Source organism: Pleurodeles waltl, chromosome 2_1 (assembly GCF_031143425.1).
Source record: "Pleurodeles waltl isolate 20211129_DDA chromosome 2_1, aPleWal1.hap1.20221129, whole genome shotgun sequence".
Lineage (NCBI taxonomy): Eukaryota > Metazoa > Chordata > Amphibia > Caudata > Salamandridae > Pleurodeles > Pleurodeles waltl.
In genome coordinates this window covers 732,964,019-732,990,520 of record NC_090438.1, presented here as the reverse complement: position 1 = coordinate 732,990,520, position 26,502 = coordinate 732,964,019, and the positions used below count along the sequence as shown (strand labels likewise).

The 26,502-nt window shown below is 43.7% G+C and overlaps 1 protein-coding gene across 1 annotated transcript in view; it reads right to left on the bottom strand.

Moving 5' to 3' along the window:
• The window catches only part of F13A1 (coagulation factor XIII A chain), a 536,045-nt gene extending 512,239 nt beyond the window's left edge, over positions 1–23,806 (bottom strand). The window contains exons 1-3 of the mRNA XM_069217374.1: positions 23,686–23,806; positions 20,658–20,818; positions 10,328–10,516 (exon numbers count right to left, since the gene is read on the bottom strand). Of these exons, the coding sequence (XP_069073475.1) occupies positions 10,328–10,516; positions 20,658–20,817 (349 nt within the window). The 5' untranslated portion in view covers position 20,818; positions 23,686–23,806. The remainder of the gene's footprint in view (positions 1–10,327; positions 10,517–20,657; positions 20,819–23,685) is intronic.
• Between the last annotated feature and the right edge of the window lie 2,696 nt (positions 23,807–26,502).

The window sequence follows — 26,502 nt, the reverse complement described above, 5'->3', positions numbered from 1 at the left end:
TGGCAGGCAGGGGGTCCCCTGTAAGGGGCCCTCAATGGGACATCCCACACATACACATACACTTACCTGCAACCTACCTGGGATGGGCTCCCTCCTCCTGTATTGTCTCTGTGGAGTGGGTGGTGGTGTTGCTGGGCTTTGAGGGGAGCATCTTTGTGCCCATTCCATGGTGTTCCACCATAGAAATGGGCCTACCTGCACTGTAACGCCTGGTTCAACCCAGACATTAAATAATGGCGCTAAGCAGGTTTAACGCCATTATTTAGGTCTGCCTCCTCCATGCGCGTTGTTTCAGCATCAGGAAGTAAATATGGGGGTTAGCGTTGTGTTTAGGTCGGGAACGCCTACCTTGCATCTTATTGACTCAAGGTGGTTTAGTGCATCCTAAACGTGACGCTAACCCCAATATTTTGACGCTAGTTGGGTCTAGCATCAAAATATAAATATGGAATTAGGTTAGCGCCATTTTAGCGCCAAACTAAATGAAGCTAAGGTGACGCTAACCATCCATAAATATGGGCCTCAATGTATAGGTTTTGAGAACATCCTGCTCTTCCTAATGTTACTACCTGATGCTCAGCATATTGGCTAAAGATACAGGGCCTCATTATGAGTTTGGCGGGCGGCCAGGTCTATTTTCCGCCAGTTCTGCCTGCTGGCCCTATTATGAGTTTCCTGCTGGCCCAGTAGGAAACCACACACAACATTGACGCCTGCTCGTAATCGAGCTTGCGGCAATGTTGTGGTGCATCGAGAGCGGCAGCACCCATTGCGTGTTTCAGTGCCTGTGATTCAGGCAGTAAAAAGTGTGACAGGGCTGCCCATGGGGGCCCCCGGCACCACGTCTCCGCCAGCCTTTGTGTAGCGGTGGAACCACCGTGCAAAAGCTGGCAAACACGGGACTCGTAATCCCCAAGGTAGCGCTGCTTGCAACGCTGCCCTGGCGAATTAAGACCACCGGCACCGCCAGGCCGTTGGCTGGTGAATAAGTGGCAGTGCCGGCGGTCAGACCATGGAGCTTACGCCACGGTCATAATATGGCTGTCGGACAGCCGATTTGGCCTCGGTCCCACCGCCACTGCGAGTCTGGCGGTCCTGGGACCGCCAGACTCCTAATGAGGGCCACAGTGTGGAATAGACCAATCCAACAAACAATCTTTCAAGAATTCAGGGTTTCTGTTTATTCTCCCTCCTATTTGCAACTGGGCATCTACATAACTAGCAAGCATCTACATAACTAGCAAGCTCTTTGTTATCATGACCTAAGCATTGTTCATTTTTACCAGCATCTACAACTGTGACTATTTAATTTACTTTCCACATTTTTTAACCTTCTGTTTTGAGTATGTTGATTAAAAAGTATTAACTCTCAGAGAAACTCAATATTTTGGCCAACCTCCGTGCCCCACTGGTGCTCTTATTCTCACCAGGTCTCCGACTTCCACCTCAGTTTTCTTTGCAGGTTTTGTACTAATAATGTTTTTTATCCTGTATCTCATTTTCCTTTTCTCTTAACTGTTCCAGACATTACCCATAAAATTGTCTTCCACTTCTCTTCTTTCATTTACCAATGCTGGGCACACTGATTTATTTTGCTTCCTAAACAGTTCAAACAAAACCCTTCCAGCTGTACTGTGTGGTGCTATTCTACACAAATCTATCTTAATCATTAACTCCACACTCCACACTCCAGTTCCTCCTTCAATACTTTTCAAATTGCATAGTATCTTTTATCATCTTGTTTAGATTCACAACCATTACATTTGCCTCTAGATGGAACAGAACAGATTTTCTATGTTGTATTCCCCATTCATTGAGATAAATTACAATCTCTTATGAAGCAAGTTAAACACCATGGTATGTTCAAACTATCCTTGGGAATCCTTTCATCCTACAGTTGTTGACAGTCTTTGTTACAATATTGTTAACCATTGCTATTTATGTCCATCTTCACATTATGTTACAGACTCACTAAATCGAGAGCATTGTCCTCCTATGGTTTGCTGGATAGAGACCTTTTAAACAGGGGTTGCGTTCTGGCCTCACATAGTCTGTCAATTACACTGCCTTTCACACCCTCTAATTATTCCACCAATAGTCACTCCTTACACTTTCTTTAGTTTTACAAATTGCCATAAACACCTCATGAGCCACGTGAATGCATTTGCTTATTAGGGCCTATGATGAATTTAGTCTTTCATCCTGTCGAGAAAGCCATCCCTCATGGACATTTTTTCTGCACACTCCAAAGTTATTGACAAATCCCTCTTCCTGTTCTCCTTTCAGCCCAATGTTTCTTCTTTCTTTTTATTTTACTAGCAATCTGCTACTTCATTTTGAATACCTGAAATATATATAACTTCATAAGTAAAGTGTAGCAACACTACTGTCAACCTAGAGATCCTGTTTACCACAGTGTCTCTTCTTTCTTTGTTACATCCTCTTTCAGAGGTTTCTATTCTTTTCTCATTTTGAAATTGCCCACCACGCAAAGTTTTCAATGTTCTTATTGTTCAATAAACTGCACATGATTGGCTTTCAGCCACTGAATAATGAATTTTTGGTGCCCTTGTGCTTTTAAATATGAACATGTTGGTTCTTTTTTTCATGCCTTGATCCTATAACAACACTGCACACACATTCTTTGTTTAAGCACCTACCAACAAAATTATGTTTCTTTAGCTTCAGACCTCTGTAGGCACAAAGTTTATTCCAATCCTCTTTTTAATGCTTCAAACTCTTCACTACATGTACCACCCCATGCTAATTGAACTCCTTTGAGAAATTCTCTCATTTCTCTTGTTTTGCAGGCAAGGTTTGGCACACATTTGGTTCACAAGTCATCTGTACCTAAATATTTAATTAATTAATCCTTGTTTCTGCTGTTTACAAATTACTTCCACTAGGCTCGTTTATTTTTAAACCTTTCCCAGTTAAGTTATGAGTTAAATAATCTATTTCACTCTTGCTGAGTTTACATTTCATTTACCTTTTAAGTAATATGTGCTTTTGTAACAGCCATGAAATCTGCATGACCCTATCATCATCTTCCTGTTCCTTAATCTGACTCCTGTATTTCAAAATATCATCTTGATATATTTTTATGACTTAAATTCCTCTGAAAATGTCTTCTGTTTCAGAAAATAGAGTTCTTCACCCAGGAAACCAGAATCTGGAATGACCTGCTACAGCAGCTGCTCATAAATGATATCCTAGGGGATGCAACTGTTCCCATAGTTGACTCAGGAAGTCTAACCTTTAGTAAAGACCCTCGGTGTCACAAAGATCAACAGAATGTGACAGTTTATGTTTTATGTTAAATGCAGTTTCAAGGCTAAACATACAAAGCTGCATTGACACACACATTTAAATGTGCACTTGCTTGTATCTCAGACTTCAACTTATGTGGCATTTGAATTAAATCACATCAGAGAGATAAAATTGCTGTCAAAGTGACTATGGTCTAAGGCCAACATTATGACCCTGGCGGTCATGAGACCGCCAGGGCCGCAGTGTCGGTCGGACTGCTGTCAGGCAGGAGGTCCAGCCTCCACATTTTGGCCATGGTTCGACCACCAGCACTGACAGGTTGCCACCGGTCGACAACCTGGTGGTGCCAGTGGTTTTAATCCACCAGGGCACCACTGCCCTAGGGATTACTACCCCGTGTCCATCAGCCTCTGCATGGCGTTTCCACTTGGCATGGGCAGTGCATGGGCCCTCATGGACAGCCCTGTTGGGCTTTTCACTGCCTGCAAAGCACACGACACACCACAACATTGCCTTCAGCTCAATTATGAGCTAGCATCAATGTTGTGGTGAGTTTCCCGCTGGTGCCAAACCACTGCATGAATTGCCTGCACTATGGGAGCTTGTTTCGCTTCCCGCCCCTGCCGCCGCACAATTGCTAATTGAGGGGTACATATAGCTATTGTTTTGTGCCTTCCTTGGGAGCCCCTATGTGCAAAAGCACCCTGGTCAATGGTTTTGGACTACTCTGGATGACCTGTGGCCCACATCTTCTGCTTACAGGCCCTTCCGAAGTATATTACCCACGTAGACTGCACACAGCCAGATTGGGGGGCACGAGGGGACTCATTGCCTTGGTCTGATGTTTGTTTCTTGATACATTTTTAACAATGACTCCCCCACATGGGGGTGAGCTGGATCCTGCAATTGAGCGCTGCCTGGTGGCTGGAGTCCGGCAATGGGGGTGAAGCTGTTGGTGATAGTTCTGCAGCCAGCGGGGGGCCTTGGATTACTTCGGCAAGGCCTCTCCTATATCATTGTGAAGGTGCTCATGCCTGCATTTGCCTTCATTGGATTGGCGATCGTCGATGCCTTGAGCTCACCGCTTCATACACCGTGATGGTGCGCTGAGTTGCCCTGTGCAAGTTCTGTGATAGAGCTGCACCAGTGGCTCTCACGTCATTATCAGCATACCTGGGAGTTTGGGGTGCTTGACTGGAGTTTGAGGCGTCTTGCCCCTCTGGTGTTGACATCCGCAGAAGCCTTGTGGTGAATTTGGAGAGCTCAGCTGGGTGGTGGCTGACCATGTACCAGGGTGGCCCCTGTGAACTTTTTTTCTTGGAGCTATGGAGAACGAGGCAGAGTGCTGGAAGCTGGGAGTGATCCTCCTACCTACACTTTTGCCTGGGCAAAGCCAAAATAGGGAAGGATCAGCTACAGTGAGGGCCCAACAAACTAAGATGGACTGGTTAACGGTCCCAGGGTTAGGCATGGGAGAAACCCCCCTACCGGAGCAGGACAAGAGTCTGCAGGAACTGCAGGGTCGAACAGGAGCCCAGATATTGGCAGCAATTGCGGCGTCCAGTGTAGCAGTCCGGGCAAAGATCGAGGAGGTCTCGCAGGACATTGGCCTGCTGCGAGTAGTCATCCATAAGGTGACGGAGCACTCTCTGGCAATGAAACAGGATGTCTCAAAGGCACAGGGGAATGTTGTCTCTCTGCGGGCTGAGCTGTTGGCCCCTTGACCAGGACGGCGGCATTGGAAGCCAGAGCTCAAGATGCAGGTGCTGCTCCCATCGCTGGTATCTTTTTGTGAAGGCTTTGCAGGGGATGTGGAGGGACAAAGCCAGGAGCTCTTTCTTGAACGATGGATTGCGACACCCATCCCCTCTGCTAGTTGTCCCCCTTCTTGGAGGTTGAGAGAGCTCATTGAGCCCTGGCACTGATGCTCCCGGTTGGAGCCCCCACCATGATCTAGGATAACAAAAATACTTAAATATAGGGAAAGAGATGCCATCCTACATGCGGTCAGGCAAGGTGGAGACCCAAAATTTGAGAACCACGTGATTCGTACCTTCCTGGACTATACATGGCAAGTGCAGCAAATACGTATGTCTTTTGGGGGGAGTGAGACAAAAGTTGAAAGCTATTGGTTTGCACTGCATGCTCCTCTACCCAGTGAAAATGAAAGTGATCCACAATGACCACTCACATTTCCTCACCACACTCAAGGCAGTGTGGAAATGGCTGGAGATTTGGGGTGATGGTCAGATCCCAGTACCAACTCCCATGGCTCGGGAAACTGAATGGGAAATTTGAGAAACTCGAGGCAAGTGGGAAGGTGCAAGCAGCAGAGGGGTTGACATGCCTTCCTACACTCTGCATCAACAGGGGTGGGAAGGAGGTTGGGGGGGCACAAGTTGGGCTTGCTTGGGGGGGTTCCATTAGTTTTGGTTTCTGCTGAAGGAGGGGTACCTGTGGGCACACCCCACCCATTAGGAGAATAAATAGGGCCATTGACGCCACACGGCTGCCTCCATATGACACAGGATAGGATGCCAGATTCTTCATAATACACTCTAATGTCTTGGAATGTCAATGGGTTGGGCAGTAAGATGAAGCGTGGCCTGGTCACAATCTACATATGATGTTTGCAGCCCAACATCTTACTGCTTCAGGAAACACACATGAGGGGGAGTCATTGTCAATTTCTAGGTAGCAGAGCTTACACTGGGCTGGCACATGCAGGGTACTCCTCCGGCTCAAGGGAAGTGGCGATTATGGTTAAGAAAAAACTGTGTTTTTGGAGTCCCGAATGTAAATAGACCACAGCGGATGATATGTCGGATTCCAAAACCAATGGGGCAGGTAATCATCTATATTGATCAAAGTCTATGCACCCTCTCGACTTCAAGAGTCTGTCCTTTGCCCGGTGGTGGCTATACTCAAAGAGGCTGACTCGGCCATCCATGTTTTGGGTGGGGATTTTAATGATGATATGCTCCTGGCTTTGGATAGTTCGAGTGTGGCGGTTGCCCTGGTGGGAGTCATGCCCTGGGGAGGTCTGCACAGTCCCTGGGCCTCAGTGATATGTGAAGACCACCCCAGGGATAGGGATTACTTCTACTTCTCCGGAGTCCATAGGGTTTTCTCATGGCTATCCTATCTGTTTGTGCCTGCAGGAGAGGGGAATGTGGTCCACTGAGCGGAATACTTCACTTGAGTCTTGTCTGATCACTCCTCCCTCTGGATAACAATAGATGGTAGGGGTCATTCACAGGGTGTGACTTGGCGGTTGAGCAAGTGGGAAATGAAGGGCGTGGAGGTCATGGCCAAACTCCAGATTGATTTGGAGCTTTACATCCAAGAGACTAAAGGGACAGTTGAGTCAGTGTAGTCCCATGGGAGACCTATATGACAATACTTAGAGACAAGGCATAGAATGTCTTGGCCCGCAAAATGAGAAGGGAGGTAGCAGAAATAGAAAGCCTGCAACATCAGATCGCTGCCCTTGAAGGCTTCCGTGGAGCTCGAACTGATCCCCAAGTTTTGTATTTCCTACAGGTACTCTAGAGAGAGTACCAATACCTGGCCACGGGGAGCTCTGCAGGCAACTGCAGGGCTACGTAACATCACCTTCATGATGCAGGAGACAAAATGGGCAAGTTGCTTGCCTGGCTTAGTAAATAGGAGATGACTTTCCAATGATACATAGCATTACAGGTGAGATGGGAAACTCCAACTCGACCAATGTGGCCATTGCAGAGGCATTAGCTAGCTATTATGCTTCATTTTATAAGACACACCCATTGGCAGACGCCCCCAAGCAGTTGAATACTTGGCAATGGTGGACCTGCTAGAGGTGCCTTCAGAAGACCGTCTGGTGCTTGATGACGACATCACCCTGGAGGAGGTCATGGCAGCCATTGAGAAACTGAAGACAGGAAAGACACGGGGCCCAGGTGGCCTTCTGGCAGAGTTCCTCAAAAGATACTTAGATTTGCTGGTCCCCTATTTACTTGACTTCTTTCAGGAGGTGAGAGACCGTGGCGCATTGCATCCAGATCTGCATTGTGCAACCATTGTCAAGATCCATAAGCATGGTAAGCACATGGTATACATGACTTCATACCAGGCAGGTCTACGAGACTCAATCTTTGGCGCCTTCATAATTGGATGTCGGAGGTTGCTCAAAGAGAAGATCCCCCCATTTTCCTAGCACTGAATGCAGAAAAGGCGTTCATCGTCATCCATTGGCCCTTTCTACACCAGACGCTTAGTAAATTTGGTTTTGGCCCCCGCTTTCGACAATGAATCCCTCTGCTGTATCAGGTCCCACAGCGGCGGTCCGGGTGAGAAGGGTTCTCTCCTCAACATTCCCAACTGAGCGAGGCACCAGACAGGGTTGCCCCCGTCCCCTTTGCTGTTTGCCCTTACTATAGAACCATTGGCGGTTGTAATTCACTCCGACCTAGATAGTCAGGGGTTTAGGGTCTCAGCCATGGCAAGGGAGCAGGAAAAAATCTCTCTCTATGCGGATGACATTCTGCTGTACTTCACCAAATCTGAGACTACTATTCCTGCGATCCTTCGTACTTTTGAGTCTCATGGGGCTCACTCGAGCTATCAAATGAATTGGAACAGGTTGGTGCTTTGTCAACCCTACAACCCCTTGAACTCTGACTGTCTTCCTCAGATGCTTCAGGTAGTGACTGAAGGCTTTCAATACCTGGGCATATATGTGATGCCTCATCAAGAGCAATGTTTCACTAGAAATCTGGAAATGGTGATACAGTCTTTTTTGTAGAGATGGCGTCCCTTGCCCCTCACCCTATTGGGGAGGGCAGCCATGTTTAAAATGATTATGCTCTCAAAACTATTGTACACCATGCAGAATACTTACTATCTGCTTACTAAGGCTACATTTGTTAAGCTAGAGAGAGACCTGTGTTCCCGGCTATGGGGTGGCAGGTCCCCCAGAATAGCTCTCTCCACGCCTCAGCACAATCCATGAAATGGGGGGATTGCCTTCCCAAACATTAGGGCCCACTACCTAGCAGTGCATCTGGTAGCAGTAAATGACTGGGCGTTTGCCCTTCAGGACCGCACCACTATGCTGGAATGCGCCCAGTTTGCTCATCACTCCTATCTCCACTTCCTCTACAGGGGAAGGGAGCTCAACGTCTGCTGCCGGCCACACAGGTGACAGTGGAAGCCTAGCAGAGAGCCACTGACTGCATAGGTTGGGTGGGTAAGATGACATAAGTAACGCCACTTTGGGTGGTTGTAGGAGACTGGGAAGCTTAGAGGATTTGGTGCCTGGGACCTATTGGGGATTTCACGGCATGGGCGATCTCCTAGAGGGGGGCGTGCTGGTGCTGTTTGCATTGCTCCAGTGCAATTACTCCATGCATCATAACCAATTCCTGAAATATGCTGAACTGTGACATGCCTGGCTGGTGGTGGGCTTAGAGATGCTGAAGTTACCTGAATTCACCCCACCGGAGGGACAGCTGTGACTAGAGGAGCTGTCCTCAAAAGCCATCTCCCTCACATATAAGACACTCAAGTAACCACATGATAGATAAACTGGCAAAATTGAGGGGAAGGTGGTGCCAGGAAGTAGGAGATCTTGGGAGGCAGCCCTGATGCACCCGAGGGAGATGGCAATAAAATCCCACCTACGCCTCATACAGCTTAAAATTCTCCATCAGGTATATTATGACAGAGACCGCTTACATCATATGGGAAGGGTGGATTCCCAGGACTGTCTTCGCTGCGGGGAGGTGATGGGTTCCTATATTCACACTCTATGGAGTTGCCTGGATATCCAGAAATACTGGTTGCAGGGATGAGAGAATTGGGACGGGTGGTCGACTAAACCATTCGTCTTGACCTCAAGCATATGGGGTGCCGGGTGATGTTGATATCCTCAGGGCATGACCCCTCTTTTGTAACGATGGACTGGTGGTGGCCAAGCGAGATTCGTCATTGCAGGAATGAAAGAGAGGAATGGATTTATATATGGCAGCAGAGAGGGTTACATACAAGGTCAGAGGATGCTCGCACAAATTTCACAAGGTTTGAGGCAGTGCTTAATTTGTAAATAAAAAGGTGCTGGTGCCCAAAGCCCTCCTCTTAAACACACGGCTGCTGCAATTAAGTGTCTGAACACGGAATACTGACACGGCGTAGTCCTGAAGCCATCTCGGGCCTCTTCAATCCATTCAAAGCCACTCCTTGCCCCTTCAGCTCACTCTTTCAGCTTTCTGCTTTCTCCCATTGTGACACTTTTTCTTGTTTTTACCTTCCTCCATCTTTCACATATGTGTCTTTTCCTCGCAGCAAATGTTTGAGGCAGAAGACTAGGCCCCGGCCCTCAAAAATAAGTGCCGGTGCTCAGCACCGGAAACAAAAAGCACAAATTAAGCACTGGTTTGAGGGGTGGATGAGGCATCATGGTATCCACCTCTCACCTGGAACTGCGACCCCCTTGATGTGAAACAACTGCTGTATTATATATGGGGGCGTCGCTATAATCATTATTGTGATTTTTACTGGCTATGGAAATGTCATGTTAATGTCTGCTGTACTTGAATGGATGAGTGTGGGTGTCTACGTGCCTCCTTCACAGTTCAATATTTACAGTTGGGTGTGTGAATGCGACTTTATGCGCTGTTTTCGGCACTATCTATGAAATAAGAAAACGTAATAAAAATATTTTTTTTTTAAAAAGAATGAGGGCTATACTGACAGTTTCTGCCCAATCTAGAGAAAGCGTGCTCATTCCATTTTTATACATGTAACTGCCTTAAATATGTATCAACCATCACTGTAACTGTTGTTTAAACCGATATTACAATCAGTGCTTTAAATGGGCCGGTACTGTCCGGTACTGAGTACCGGCACTTTTTTATTTTGAGAGGGAGAGTACCGGCACATCTCAAGGAAAACGTAATACTTTCAATTGGAGAGTACCGGCACTTCTTAGAAACAAGCAGGTACTCTGATTCAGAGTACCGGCACTTTAATTTTTCCATTTCAAGCACTGATTACAATAATTTGCCATAGCACTTACCCATAACATATTCCACCCAAAACTGGTCCTTCTCTGGATTGTAAGGCCGATTGAACTCAATCTGTATGTAGAAAGATTGCCCACGGCGTACAATCAGTTTATTGTTGTAGTACTTCTCTGTGTGGTGTTCACGTTTGTTATTTTCATATTGATTTTTGAATAGACGAACTTCTTGGACCTCCAGAAATTCTGCAAGGCACAAAAATGAGACATGAAGTAATTTGACAAAAAACACAGTTAATGAGCATTCGAAAATATTAGGACATTCTCACAAAATTGGCCAAACAGTGATTTTATGGAGCTAATCAATTTTTTGTAATCTTTGTTTTTGCTCTATAGGTGTCATGTAATGTTATTCCACCATACTTTGACTCCTAAATTGTGCTACCAGAATATCGTGCAAAAAACTATCAAGGACCAAAACATCATTAAGGTAAGTTCATATGAGAGGTGTAGGTTTACCTTACTTAACTCCACATATGTGTACGTTGATGATATGTGGAGTATAGAATAGTAAACCTATGCTTACCTATATTATAGTCCTTGATAATTTAGGCACGATGTTTGGTAACACAATGTTTCTGTAGTCAATATTTTGACATACAACCTCATAATAAAAGGAAAAAGGAAAGGATGGCACTCTCCACATCATGCAGACCTGTGACATCCTATGTTGATAATACCTTGATGCAGGAATAGTCTTGCAAAAATAATATGCTGTCTGTGTAGCGCTGCATAAAGATTTTCCATGAATAAAACAATATATTTGTAAATCAAATACATTTCTCATATTTCTAATCATAATATCCCTGGTGCAAGGTAGCCTCCTGAGGTGATCTATCGAGCTAAACATTGAATATTATTTTATTAATGTGCTTCGAATGGTATGGAAAAATGGCGGTGGGACATTCGCGGTCCTGAATGCAACAAATGATCAAGCTTTTCTGCTCAAGTGGAAACGGCAAATCTGGGTTTGTGCAGGTACCCGGTATTGGAAGAATATGGAGTCTTCTTGCATTGTTCGAGTTTGATTGGCATGTTGGTTCCCTTTCATGCTCTGAGTTTTAAAGGGAGCACTTTCAGCTGAATACCTTTAGAAAGCTAGCAATAGAGTTCAATAACATGGGTTATGCAATCACCTTTTTGTAGGTCAGAAGAGACAAACTGGAAAATGTATATGTTAGAATTGGTCCATTTCCCCAACAGGGTGGCGGAGTAAATAACCTGACGGAGATGCTGCCCACTAAACTTAGAAATAACTGCCATGCTGGCAGTCATTTCTAAAGAATTGTCAGGAATCGCTGTCACTATGGTTTCTGTCAATGCCTTTTGCAGTTTGGTGCAGGGCTCTGTCAACATGACCGAGCCTTGGAAGTCCCATATTTTAAAAGTGCTCACTTTTCAGAATTTCTGGAGAATCTCCTCTGGGTCACTTCTAAGGTGTTCAGGACCTTTGGGACAGCACATGGGGTCAGGACTCACTCCAGCAGAGGTCACCAACAAAGTCCAGTCCAAGTTTAGTTTGTACTAATGAACTGGTCACTTCAAGAAAAAAACCTCTTGCAGCTTGTTGTGTCCTTGTACCAACACAGGAGGTCAGCCAACTGAGCCTTGGAGTCCACTTATTTGTCCTGTGTACAAGAGGGAGCAGATCCAGCCCTTCGGGGTTCCTCTTAGGTCACAGACGGGAGGCCTAGTCCTCTTCTGCTTTTCCACAGGTTCAGAAAGTGTTCTGAGGGGGGGGGCAACGGGGATGCCACAATAATGGTTGGAACTATATAGTGGGTGGGGGTGACTCCTGGCCCCTACTTAACCAGTTGGGTAAAGGTTCCCTGGGGTACCACTACTCACCTTTTCAGCAGTTTCTGTTTGCCCTACTGTAAACAATCCCACAGTGCTCTTCAATCCTAAAATTCAAGATGGGGGAAACCCTTTCTCCCTTGAGGAGAGCTCGTGTCCACCCAGAGGTGGGGTCGGGGAAATGAGCAGTCCTCTCCCTTGTTCCCACTCCAAACCAGTTATGTGGGTAGCAACCCTCTCACTTCACAGCCAGCCTGACTAGTGTTGGCCTTGGAAACAAATGCTTTCTTTTTTTCAGGTCTCTCCCTTCACTAAACTAGGAATGGGAAGACCTCACCTCTGTCCTTTTTAAGTTAATGAAGTTCCTGGGCCCACTCAAACTGTCCTCCCTGACCAATATGGATGAAATTTCTCACCCAGAGTCTTTCCTGTCACCAGGTCTAATTTTTCTGCTCTGGCAGCAGTTTTCAAACCTCATTATGGTCAAGCACAGGCTGAGCAGTTGCTAGCAGACTAATGCAAATTAGCCTCCAAAGGCTTGAGGCAGGGAAAAGATAATGTTCTTAAAGTTACTTTTCCTAAATATTTATTTTTTTAAAATCTTTATTTCCTTCACCCAGTGTAGGATTAGCGGATGCTTTAGCGGTATTGGTCCAAGGTTGCTACATTTTATTGACAGTTCTAAATCACAATTTCACTCTTGCTCCAGGACTTCCTCTATTGAATATCATGGATGAATCCAATCTTAACAGATACATTGAACTTCTGGTGAGTTTAGGTCTGCGTGCAGCGAAGTGAGACATAGTACACACATGGAGGTCCACAGGGACCCTTAGCCTTGGCAAATGGAAAGCTGAAATGGACTGGTGCAGGGTCCAGAAGTGACAGATCTATGAACTCATGGCATGTCACAAGAACTATGAGCATGTCTGGGGGATGTGGTGGAGCAGTATGAAGCATTGGAAATTGACTCAGAGTGGGAAGTAAAATCTTGGAGGTCACCAGTAAAAAGTTGTAATCTTGTCCCAGTGCCACTATTCTGACATGTGGAATTTCATGATGAAGGCAGCATTGTAAGACCCTATATTTTGTGACTCACAAAGTTGTTGTTGGCCTCTGGGCTGGGCCACTGGGAACAACCAAACTTAAGGGTACGTAGCACTAGCTAGGCAGCACAGGACATTGTGCCTCAGATGGCAGCATTAAGTTGACGGTCTCATAAAGCATCATTGGGTGAAGGCACCTGGCATTGCTGAAGAAAGGATCAAAATCAAAATAATGGGAACCATCTCCAATAGGTACAAAGGCCCAATGTACCAGCAAAAGATTGAAAGTTTATACCCACTACACCCTGATCTCATCTACAGGTTGGAAAATACAAATGGATTAATCCATTAATAGTCCACTGACTAGCGCATGCTGGTAGCATTCAGTATGCAACTCTTGAATCCCTTTAACCCCTTCCCTGCCATGGACCATTACGTCCTGGTACCGGCCCTTGGGGGAAGCGCTAGCGCTCCCCCCAAGGGCCAACCCCAACCCCCCTCAGGGCAGGGCTGGAAGGGGAATCGCTTCCCCTTCCACCCCCAGCCCCCAACCCCCCAGTGACATCTGATGACATCAGTACACGATTGCTTGCTGACCTCATCAGAGGTCACCTCCCATCACGCTGGAAGCATGCTTCCAGCGAGATGTGGAAGAGAAATGCTAAGCATTTCTCTTCCACTCAGGAGGAAGGGGCAGGGAGAGACATCAAAAGAAAGGAAAGCCCTTTCCTTCCTTTTGATGTCATTCTGAGCATATCTGCAGCCTGATTGTGATGTGATTTAATTTATGTGAGAAGGGGAGCGGCCCCTTGGGAAAGGGCCGCTCCCCAGGGGGAAAATAACAATTAGGCCTTTTCTGCCCTCCCGGGGGCAGATCGGCCTATATTGATTAGGACGATCGGCAGAATCTACTAGACACCAGGGATTGTTTTTTTATTTTTTTATTTTTTTTATTTATGTGATAATGGGAGCGACCCCTTAGGCAAGGGTCGCTCCCCTGGGGGCAATAATTTTATTAGGCCTCTTCTGCCCCCTCTGAGGGGAGATCGGCCTGAAATAATTAGGCCATGTCTGCCCCCGGGGGGGCAGAAACCACTAGACACCACGGAATTTTGTGTTTTTATACTTTCGCATAAGGGGAGCGGCCCCTTGTGCAAGGTCTGCTCCCCAGGGTGGCAAATTATTTTTAGGCCAGTTCTGCCCCCCCGGGGGCAGATCGGCCTAATATAATTTGGCCAATCTAAAGCCCCTAGACACCAGGGGTATTTTTTTTTGTTAATTTTTTTTTTTATATGTGGGGAGGGCAAGGGTCGCCCCCATGGGGGCACATTACTGTTGGCCATATCTGCAGAAAGCCCACCAGAGACCAGGGAAGATTTTTTTTCAAAATAAGAGAGTGGGGGTATGGCCATACCCCCACCCCAAATAAATGGGGCCAAAGTTGTTCTGCCCATCAGTGGGCAGATTACGTAATTACCCCCGATCCACACCCCGGGGGGGCAGAAAGTCCACCAGATGCCAGGGAATTAAAAAAATAAAAAGTAGTAGGGTGGTGGCTACCAACCAGTATGGGCCTGGTTATGCCCCTACCCCAACTGAAGGGGGTAACAGTCTTTCAGATCTCCCCCCGCACACTAAAACATCTTATCCCACAGCAAGCAAGAGGACATTTTATTATTTTGGGTTTTGGTTTTACATTTCGGCCATGAGAACTTGGCTAACTCTAAAAATCGTCCCACTTGGAATGGTGAGGGCTGCACTTTTTGGACTTTGGGATGCTGCCATGTAGAAAATTCCACAAGACCTACATACATCTGAAAACTAAACATCTGGGTGATTCCAGGGTGGTGTGCTTTACATGTACCCAGCACCATTTTGTTACCCACAATGCCCTCCAAACCTCCAGCTTTGCTGAAAAGCACACATTTTTCCCATATTTTTGTGATGGAACCTTCCGGAATCTGCAGAAATCCACAAAATTCCTACCACCCAGCATTGTCTCATCTATACTGATAAGAATTCTGCTGCACTTGTCAGCCTAAAATTTTTTTTTTCAAACTGCCATTTTGCACCTGCTTTGGTTCACCCTGAATTTCGACATGTTTTTGGCTCTTCCCTGTCACAGGCACTTGGCCCACCTACACAAGTGAGGTATCATTTTTACCGGGAGACTGAGGGAAAGTTTGGGTGGCAGGAGATTTGTCCCAGTGCAGTGATCCCACACAGAAATGTGGGAAAAATTTGATTTTTTAGCTAAATTTGAGGTTTGCTGAGGATTCTGGATAAGAAACCATTGAGGAATCCATGCAAGTCACACCTCCCTTAACTCCCTCAGTTGTCTAGTTTTCAGAAATGTCTGGGTTTGGTAGATTTCCCTAGACGGCTGCTGAGCCCAGGACCAAAAATGCAGGTGCCCCAGCAAAAAAGGAAGTTTTGTATTTGATCATTTTGATGTGTCTAGATAATGTTTTGGAGCATTTCCTTTCGCGGGCACTAGGCCTACCCACACAAGTGAGGTACCATTGGTATCGGGAGACTTGGGGGAACGCTGGGTGGAAGGAAATGTGTGGCTCTTCTCTGATTCCAGAACTTTCTGTCACCAAAATGTGAAGAAAAGGTGTTTTTTTGCCCAAATATTGAGGTGTAGAAAGCATTCTGGGTAACAGAACTTGGTGAGAGCCCCACAAGTCACCCCATCATGGATTCCCCTAGGTGTCAACTTTTTAAAAATGTGCAGGTCTGGTAGGTTTCCCTAGGTGCCGGCTGAACTAGAGGCCAAAATCTACAGCTAGGCACTTTGCAAAAAACACGTCACAGTTCAATGTAAAAATGTGATGTGTCCATCTTGCGTTTCCTGTCGCGAGCATTAGGCCTACCTACACAAGTGAAGTACCATTTTTATCAGGAGACTTGGGAGAACACAGAATAGCAAAACAATTGTTATTGCCCCTTGTCTTTCTCTACATTTTCTCCTTCCATATGGAAGACAATGTGTAAAAAAGACGTCTATTTGAGAAATGCCCTGTAATTCACATGCTAGTATGGGCACCCCAGAATACAGAGATGTGCAAATAGCCACTGCTTCTCAACACCTTATCTTGTGCCCATTTTGGAAATACAAAGGTTTTCTTGATACCTATTTTTCACTCCATATATTTCAGCAAATGAATTGCTGTATACCCGGTATAGAATGGAAACCCATTGCAAGGTGAAGCTCATTTATTGGCTCTGGGTACTAGGGTTCTTGATGAACCTACATACCCTATATATCCCCACAACCAGAGGAGTCCAGCAGATGTAACGGTGTACTGCTTTCAAAAATCTGACATTGCAGGAAAAAGTTACAGAGTAAAATGTGGAGACAAATGGCTTTTTTTCAGCTCAATTTCAATATTTTTTATTTTAGCTGTTATTTTCTGTAGGAAACCCTTGTAGTATCTACACAAATTATCCCTTGCCGAATACAGAATTTTGTCTACTTTTCAGAAATGTTTAGCTTTCAGGTATCCAGCTTTGGTTTCATAACCATTTCTGTCACTAACTGGAAGGAGGCTTAAAGCAAAGAAAATAGTAAAATGGGGTATGTCCCAATAAAATGCCCAAATTGTGTTGAAAAATTGGGTTTTCTGATTCAACTCTGCCTGTTCCTAAAAGCTGGGAAGATGGTGATTTTAGCACCGCAAACTCTTTGTTGATGCCATTTTCAGGGAAAAAAACACAAGCCTTCTTCTTCAACCCTTTTTCCCACTTTTCTGGAAAAAAACAAAATGTTCGCTGTATTTTGGCTAATTTCTTGGCCTCCTTCAGGGGAACTCACAAAGTCTGGGTCCCTCTAGAATCCCTAGGATCTTGGAAAAAATGGACACAAATTTGGCGTGGGTAGCTTACATGGACAAAAATTTATGAGGGCCTAAGCGTGAACTGCCCTAAACAGCCAAAACAACAGCTTGGCACCTGAGGGGGAAAAGGCCTGGTAGCGAAGGGATTAATGCTCACCTGAGGAAGCAAACCAGTCAAGCAGAATTCAATAGAATAGGTAGGGCAGTTACAGTTTTAGGTAACACCCTTGGAGTGAAACCAATTTACCACCAAAAAAGGTGCAGAAATTACCCTTTTCACCTTATGAGGAGCAATTCAGCAGCCAAAAGGATGTTTTGTCTACGCCAGTGAAATCCATGCAGCTTCTCTGTGTCTACTTGCGGGCACGAACTGGGATCCAAGGGCCACATATACAAAGGTTTTTAGTAGTCACAAACATTCTGATTAGCAGAATCATAATGTTTGTGACTGCTAAAAATTATTTAGGGCTGTAAACACCCTATTTTGCGATTCGGGAACCAATTATCAAATTGCAAACTATGGTTTGCGTTTCATTGTTTTGGAAGGGGTGTGTTAAGGGCGTCCCTTCCTAATAGAGACTCGCTGGGAGATGTATGAATGTTTTGCGACCGGAATGCAGTTGCAAAACATTTGCCGTTTACCTCCAACTTGAAGCTGGTTGTAACCCATTCACAAAGGGGAAGGTACATCTTCCCCTTTGTGAATGTGGGCGCAAACATTTTTAAGAGCAGGCAGTGGGACCACGGACGTCTCGCTACTCTTAAAAAATGAAAAGAAAACTTTTCATTTTCGTTTTTGAAATGCATGTCGTTTTTCTTTATGGCAAATGGGCTACATTTAAAAAAATGCTATATTGAAAAAGCAATCACAGACATTGTGGTCTGCTGACCTTAGCAGGCCACACCATCCCTGTGAATTTAGGTCATTATTAATGGGTCGCAAATTGCAACCTACCTCATGAATACGCATGAGATAGGTCCATTGGCGACCCACTGGGAATCGCTAAATGTGTCTGAGGCACATTAGTTGGTACATCGCAAAGATTCACAATTAGGAAGTCACAAACAGGATTCTTTGTACATGTGGCCCCAAATCCTTCTGGGCAAAAATATAACATTGCAATGAGCGACTGAGCACAGGAAGTAAGTATGTGCCTCTGCAGAGAGGGGGTGGGGGACGGGAAACACTAGCTCCCCAGCGATATGGTTAGGCGTAACGGTGGAATTTAACGAACAGTTTGCAGGAGTTTATCCTGACACCCCATTCAGCCCTGAAAGCAGCCAAAGAGGAAAATGGCACAGAGCCCAAAAGGGCAATTGGGCCCAGTCTACTTTTTAACGGATTATCATTAATAGCCATTTCACATGCTGAGGGGCACCCATACAATTGTTACACAGACCTCGAACAGGAAAATACGCAGGGCTGTGGAAAAAGTTCAATTATGTTAATGTAATTTGCGTAAGTAGAACATTTTCACATTATGCAAATTACTGCAAAATATCAGAAATTTCAAATAATTTTCTGCTGGTTTGAGTAGCAAATTCTTCATGGGAGACAGAAATGGGCAGAATAGTTGTCACATTTTCTCTGTGAATCGGTAAAATTGCCGGTATCGTATACCTTTTGAACGAGATGTATGGCCGCGCGTTTAGTTTTTACTGATGATACCCTAAAGTGTTTTTTGCACAATTGTGCATATTTTTCCTGACAATTCACGTAATTTTGTTAACAAATAAGTGATTTCTCACACCCTTAGATACGTACAGAACGTACTCTCTGCTGTCCTCGCGCTGATGCAATGGTGTGTTTGACTCTTTTGCAACATTTGTTTCTATCTTTCGCACACATTCGTAGCATCCGCCGTGCTAGTTTACCCGCTATTTTTGGAGAATGACTTGCATACTATTGCATAAGCGAAAATGCGGTTTTCACAGCTGTTGAAGTCCAAAGGCAAGCAAAAAAGCCTTTTAAATTTAAGTGGCCTAACACTTCTCCACTATTGCGACATTTCCCCTTTGTTAAGTTCACGCTTCATTCGTTCAGTGAAGTTATGGTGTGCTGGACATTACAAAGCGCCGCTGGTCGTTGGTGTGTGCTAGCTTTATTTATGATGCTGCTGAGAATGCTTTCATCCCCGACAGTCCAGAACCGAGACGGTTTTTCTTGTGAACGGGTATGTGTGAACGTCAAAGGCACCCATCTGTTCGCCAGTGGACTGGCTTGACATCCACAAGGAGGCTCGAGATTCCAGAGAACATGGGCTTTTTACGAGCTGTCTCCAGACCGCATTTTATTACCTCACGCATTCCTAGTTTTAAAGGGCACATGATGAAGGAATCATACAACGCTGCATATTGTGGCATCCACGCACTAGATGTAGCACTTGCATTAATTGTCTCTCTGAAAGTGTATTACTGTCACAGCCTCATATCTCAAGAGTTCCCCCTCAAAGTAAATAGGGTAGACAAAGAATATCAACATCGGTGAACACACCTTATCAGGGCCCTGGAAGCCCACCCCCGGCAGCTCAAAGCTATATATATATATATATATATATATATATATATTGTGGCAAAAGGGCCCACATTTGGATCAGCTTCATGAAGGTCAAACAGCAACTTCATCGTGATTCAATTGCTTGTAAAAACTATTAATGTAAGCCAATTCCGTATTTATCCAATGAGGTTATTTTCGAATAATCACTTTTTTTATAGACGATAAAAATCTGGTCATTTTGTAATCCAGTCTATGTCACCTAGTAAAGCCGCATTTTAATAAAGAGACACATGCATAACATTTTCTCTGATTTCTCAAATGCATAGTAGGAAACTGCTTTTTAGCACTATAAACAGCCACAAGAGGGCACCAGATTGCACAGTTCTTGCCCCAGCCCAGCACTACACTACCACCTTACAAGACTATACCACAGCCATCATAATACTATCACTCCTGCCATTACACTATTTCACTACCACCGACATCACCACATTGCCATTACCACATTATCATCTGCCTTGATAATAGTTCAAAGTGGCACTGGATTACCACCTTCCACCATCGTAAAACTGTACTACCACCAGTATTGTGCTACTGACTCACGTCATCATAAAAATACTCCCACTAGGGCAGTACAACTTTACAACTCTGAAATAACTCACAATCCCCGACAAACCACAAACGATCTACCACCCAGTAGGGCTTTACTACTTGCCAGTCCTTGCAATTAAATTGCCGCTGATGGACGCTAACATACAAACACTCATAAGCACCAGACTACTACTCAACAATACTTCATGTCCACCCAGAACCCCACTACCATCCTGCAAAAAGGTATTCTCAAATACAACTACTGCTCTGCCAAGGTTCCCTTTTCGAGTAACATAAATGTGTATTGTATGTATACTTTCATTTGTGTAAATTCATATTTACACTTGCACAAGTGAAGGCACTGCTTTATGACAACTGCCCAAGCCCATTGACAAGGAAGTACCAGGGAAAAACTGCTTATCAGCTTTTGTTTTTCCCTGTAAAACAAAAATGCAGATTTATAATTACAGAGGAATTTTACACCTTGGTATTTTCCAAATTATAAAATCTGTAGAATTGTGAACTCCCTGACACTGCACATTTTGCATGCTCCCCACCTTTCATGTTGACACCCCTTGGCATGAAACCAAAGACCTCCATGGTGGGGACCTCATCCTCGTCGTCATTTGAGACATTGGGCGGTATGGCTCTGCGCCCTATGTCAGCTGTAGGTTTCTTCTCCTTTGGAGGGTTTGCGGGGCTTGATTCCACAGACATTCTAAAATCAATGAAGAAAGAGGAAAAACCTGCGTTGGTATCAAGTAGAATACAAAAAATCACAATATAAGATGCATTCACATAGCCAGAACCCAAGTTTTACAATCCTTGGCTTTCATTTGGGAAATCAGTTGATTCTAGGAATCATAGCCTTGTTTCAGTCCAAATGTGCTAACAGGACTAATAAACATCAAAACACTAACTTGTTAAGGAAAGACCAGTACTTGACAACTTTTGTCCTGGTACCATGGAGACATACAGTAATCACAATTATAACAAGAGACATTAGTTACACCAAATGCAACACTGCTTGTTAGTAGGTTTATTAATTATTTTGCACAGTGGAGGTGAGTGATCAGGCAGCATGTTTACAAAGTCATTTGGGTCCAGGTTGGGCTTCTTTGGAGGAGGTAGGATCTGTTTATTTTTCAGAGTACCCAGGAAGGCATCTTAGAAAAGTAAGGAATGGACAATGATGAGGGTGTCTGACATACCTTTATCACAGATCTCCTTCAATATAATGAAGGGATTATATTTTCGTGGGTTTGTTTTGGCCTTCTGGAATTGGTAGAGTTTTAGCTATATCAGTAGTAAAGTTCTGGATGACACTCCTTTGGTTGATCTTGGTGGCGACGTGAGTGTGGTGTCAGATCTTGTTGATTTCGGCTTTGTATTTTCATTTAACGACTATCGCTGAAAGTGTTGTTTGGTTTGAGGTTGCATCAAAACTAGAAGTGGTTTGTGTGGGAAATGCTTCCAGTGGTTAATTGTGGACATTGCGTGTGTGGTGGTCAGATGATTTACTAGCACAATGATGGTGTGTTTCGAGTCTTGTGCTTACTTTAACACATCAGTTCAATCTGTAAGTAGTTATAAGTGCAAATTCAACCGAATGGAGTAAAACCCTTGTTACCAAGGATTAGCAAAAAGAGTGACCTAGACTGAAAAAATAGTGTCACAGTGACATCTAGTTTCCTTGAAAAAATGGACACTTACAGATATCTCATGTCAAGTGTAAGTAATTCACACAGGTTTGGTTTCATCATTGCCTTCTGGTATTTGTAGTCCTCGATTTACAATGGGAAAATGAAAAAAAAAAAAACAATATTTATCAGCCATGGCTGACATAAGACAACTTGAGAGCTCCCAGTTCATAAATCAAAGTTAGCCAAAACATGGAGTCTGTGAAGAACCACGAGCGATTAAATAAATATTTTAGCTCAGATTATCAAAGCTTTTTGCAAGCATAAAATAACAAATTCTTAAAAGTCATGTCTGCGTGCCTATACTACACATGGTATGCGGACATGGGTATGCATAATGTATGAGAGCGATGATTGTGCACACATATATTCCACTTGCTTTTGGAAAATTGGGTGTTTTCACAAAAGTGTGAGCAGGGTGGCTGGGAAAAGGCATTGCAAATGCGATTCAGACCCACATATATTCTAGTGCTACAGTGTGCGCCCATGTATATACGCACAGACGTATACACACACTCAGGTAACAAAAACGAGTGTAAGGTGAGTACCAAAAATATTTGTATGAATCATAAAGAATCACGATAGAATGTGCATAAAGAACTAAATCAGTCATAATGTGCACACATTTCATGTATGCATTTCATAGCTTACATGCCTCAGAGCTCTTTAATCTTCTGGTTCCGTGCATAGGTAGATCATTCTGACCAGACTTCTTGTTTGCTTTTTAGGCTCGAGCCTGCGAGTGCATGTGCTAGTGCATGTGTCTGCAAGCAAGACACTGTTTTGTTTAGTTAAAGGTTTGAAGTCTGCTCGCCATTTGTTGGTTTGCGTGGAACTCTTCTTTACTGCCTCATGATTCGTCGAGGCATGCCAGGCATCATTTCTGTTCCTCTGTGTGGAGCAGGGTTCAAGCACAAATTAATTTCAATTTAATTAGTGCCTGTCCACTGCTCCTGACGTGATTGAGGTACTATTCTGTTCATTTCAGCTTCCAGTGCCCCGCAAACAGAAGACTTGTTACAAACGTGCCCAGCAGAACAAACAAAATTGAAAAGTTTTATTTTTTAAAGCTAACTTTATTTTATTTTGTTAAGTAGTCTCTCCTCAGTTTCCACTCATGATTTCTTTTGTTTTTGCTCGTCGGCGCTGCTGTCAAAAGATGACAATTAATTTGATAGAAATATGCGAGACCTATTGCATTGCAAATGCTTGTTGGTACTTGTAGTCCTGACTAGATGATGTTTTCAACCCCATTACAAGTACCAAAATTGGCCTGGGTGCGCTATTCTCTCAATAGTATGGACAGTTTTAAGGCTTATGCTCCATAGCTTTGTGACTAGGCCATTTTGACTTTCATTTGTCAGGGGTAAAAAGGGAGTCTCGTTTATTTTCACAAACCACTTCTTAATTAAGTGACATTATGCATGCAGAACCAGAAAAATATCAACAGCCCGTTTCATGCATTTAAGTAGGGATTAAAATACGTGTCTATAAACGTATGCGTTTTCCTACTGTCCTCAAAATTGCATTTAATACAGTCCCAGCTCTTTCGTTTAGGCAGACATAGAGCAGGGCTTCCATGCCTTTCATTCGTCAGAAAGAATGGAGGAATCTATAGCACACGTGTAGGGAACGGAGCAAGGGTAGAACTGTTCAACCTGTATTTAATTGGCCTTGATAGTAATTCTCAAATAACTGGAAACAAGGTTATTTGGAAAAAAGAACGATATCGACGTCAAGTACTTGCTCCACAATAAGCACGATACGTAAGTACCGTGATGTCAGTAGCTTTGCCAAATATTATTTACATTCTCTTATATTTACATATAGGTGTACAATTGCTAGAAAAAGTAGTTATGGGAAAAATACATAATGCTGTACCTACCTCCACTTAAGGGGTGCTTCGAAGCCCTCCTTCTTTCTTCTGAGCGGCTGTTCCACTCCTCGAGTTTGGGAGCCTTTGTGGCAGATGTGGTCAGCCCCAGGACTGAAGTTGCTTTTTTGACTCCACCCCTACTCAATTAACTCCAGTTGGTTTCCATCCTTGTCACTTCCCCCAGACATTGCTGAGTAATGAATGGCAGCTGGATTTGGCTGAAAGACTTTTATGTTGCCACAGACAAGAGTTAACCCTTTCTTTCCTATGGGCCCACCTTTTATTTCTCTCTCTCTCTCCATATATATATATATATATATATATATATATATATATATATATATATATATATATGTCTTTATTTCACTTCTTCAAATGTATACAAGCTTGTTCTGTTCCCTTTTTTTGTACTTTTATGTCTTCAACCGAATTGGTAATTAATTTCAACAAAGACTCGAGGTTATGTGTGCATAAATAACAATAAAGTATGCTAAACTTGAGATAATTTTCAAAAGATATCTCTCAGTACATGGTGAATGAAATTTATTTTACGAAACATAAATGATTTAAATTCTAAAAATAAATATTTAAAGTGTCAAACACTATAAAATTAGTCTTTTGGGGCTTTACTAGTGACGTTTAACACGAACTGCTTGGCAACAGGGGGAAGAGGAAATCCGGGTGAGGCATTAGGCAGGTAAAATCACTCACCGTAAATGATGGCAAAGAGGGCCAGTAGTGAGTGCATAAAAAGAGTTTTCAATAAGTAACAGAATTTCAGAACAAACATTGGTAATGCCATTAGGTCTGGCTTTTAATTGAAAGTGCTATAGGCACTTATGACTAACCGCCATATATGCACTCTGTCACTCATTTTTGCACTCACGCATCCGTTCATCCTCCCTCTGTCACATTCTTTCATTCACACACTCGCCCATCCACAAACACACACATAAACAACAAGCATTTGCATCGCAAAATAACAAAAAGAAAGTTAAAATGTGGAAGTGAGCACTCATCCTGGAATGCTATTTGCATAGAGCAGGCCAAGTATAATAACAATCTACCCTTAAAGGCCTACTGACCTTAACATGTGCTTTGTAGAATAAATAAGGTAGGCCTATTGATGTAACTTTTCAAAATAAATGCAGCTGAGCATCATGTCTTATGCAACTTTTCCCAGTGGAACACTGAGGCCTACAGTCTTTTGTCTTTGGGTTCTTACAACAACCAGTGTAAGCCTACTGTATTGAACATACCCTTTCCCACCAGGTGACTGTTAGGCACACAGTCATAAAACGACAAAATATAAACTTGTAGTTGGAAAAAATACACAGTGTTAACAAGGATTACCACAATACAAATCATCTACTCCAGTGGTTTCTCAGATAAGATAATGTCCATGTCACTGTAAGATACTCATGCCTGCTGTTGTGAGCAAAAGCTTCCTTTAAGTGAAAACGTTCTATACAACCACTCGTTTTCAGTGGATGTGCAGACACTCAGCCCCATGAAAAGTTTGTAGAGAAAAATCAATACGTAGGTGGAGCCTAGGCCCCTCTCTTAGTACCCCTTCTTCAACTCCAATGTCTAGTGATCACATAATCTGGTAACAGCTGCTCGGTCCATAATTAAAACCTTGTAATAAGCAAAGAAGAGACAAAGCTTAGGAAAGGCCACAAAAAATGCAGGGGGGGATCAGTGTAATTTAGGCCCAACTCGTAGAGATAATAAGGAGTGGTCGCACAAGTTCATGCCTGTGCAATCAATAATTCATTTTTATGAGTTAAGCATGCATTTTTACACTAGTGGTATTAGCACTGCCACAAATAAATTTGTGCGATTAACACTGGTGTAAATACATATGACACAGCTAAGGTCACAGGCAAAAATAGCATCATAAACTCTCCATCGCTTAGAGTTAGTAGACCTTTCAAAACACAGATGGTAGTAACCAGTTTTGTGTGCAAAATAGCAAATTTTCTAAAGGCAAAACATTCAAAATACAACTTTAAAAACAAATTTCTTACGAGCCCTCGGCAATTGGACGCACTGACTGAGTCAAATGCAATGTGTGATACATGGTAACCGCACAGGAAATCAATCCCAATAACACACTCAGTTACATCATTGTCAATGTCACCAAAATCAATTAATAATAGCTGTCAAAAACAAGTAAAGCCTATATTTACTAAACACTTCAGAAAGGTATAAAGTGAAACCCATTCCACTCAGCATGCAGGCTACTGCATGCAACTTTCTGGTGCTTCAGCATTTCCCAGTGTTATTGCAATATGTAATGCAAACAAAGAACAGAGTTAAATGGCTGCCAAACGCCCGGAGCAGAAGCTAATGCACTGGGCTGAAGATGGAGGTGTCCAAGTAACTGCCTCATCAGAGTGAATTCCCAACTAGAAGCACACTGTGGTCCATTTTTGTGGCAATAGCTCATTTTAACATATACGTTCAACACATTGGGTGCTCTCATGAAATATTTATAAAAACACAACTGCTTTCTCTGCAACCACCAGATTATGAATTCTAGAAAGTCCAAATTTTACATGCTTGGGTGTTTCTCAGGTGTGGTTATGGCCATAGATCGTGCACATATTCCACTGGCTCCCTCAAAGTCAAAGAAAAAGAGTGCCAGATCTACAAGGTATCAGGCACATTCACCGTACATATGACCTGTGATGCGGATCTTCGTGCCTATTAAATGCTTACAGTATCATTTGGTTTGTATTAAAGAACCTTATGGAGAATTGTGATAAATCATAGTAGTTTTTCAAATACGGTGAAAGTGGATTATTTGTTGGTGTGGATGGT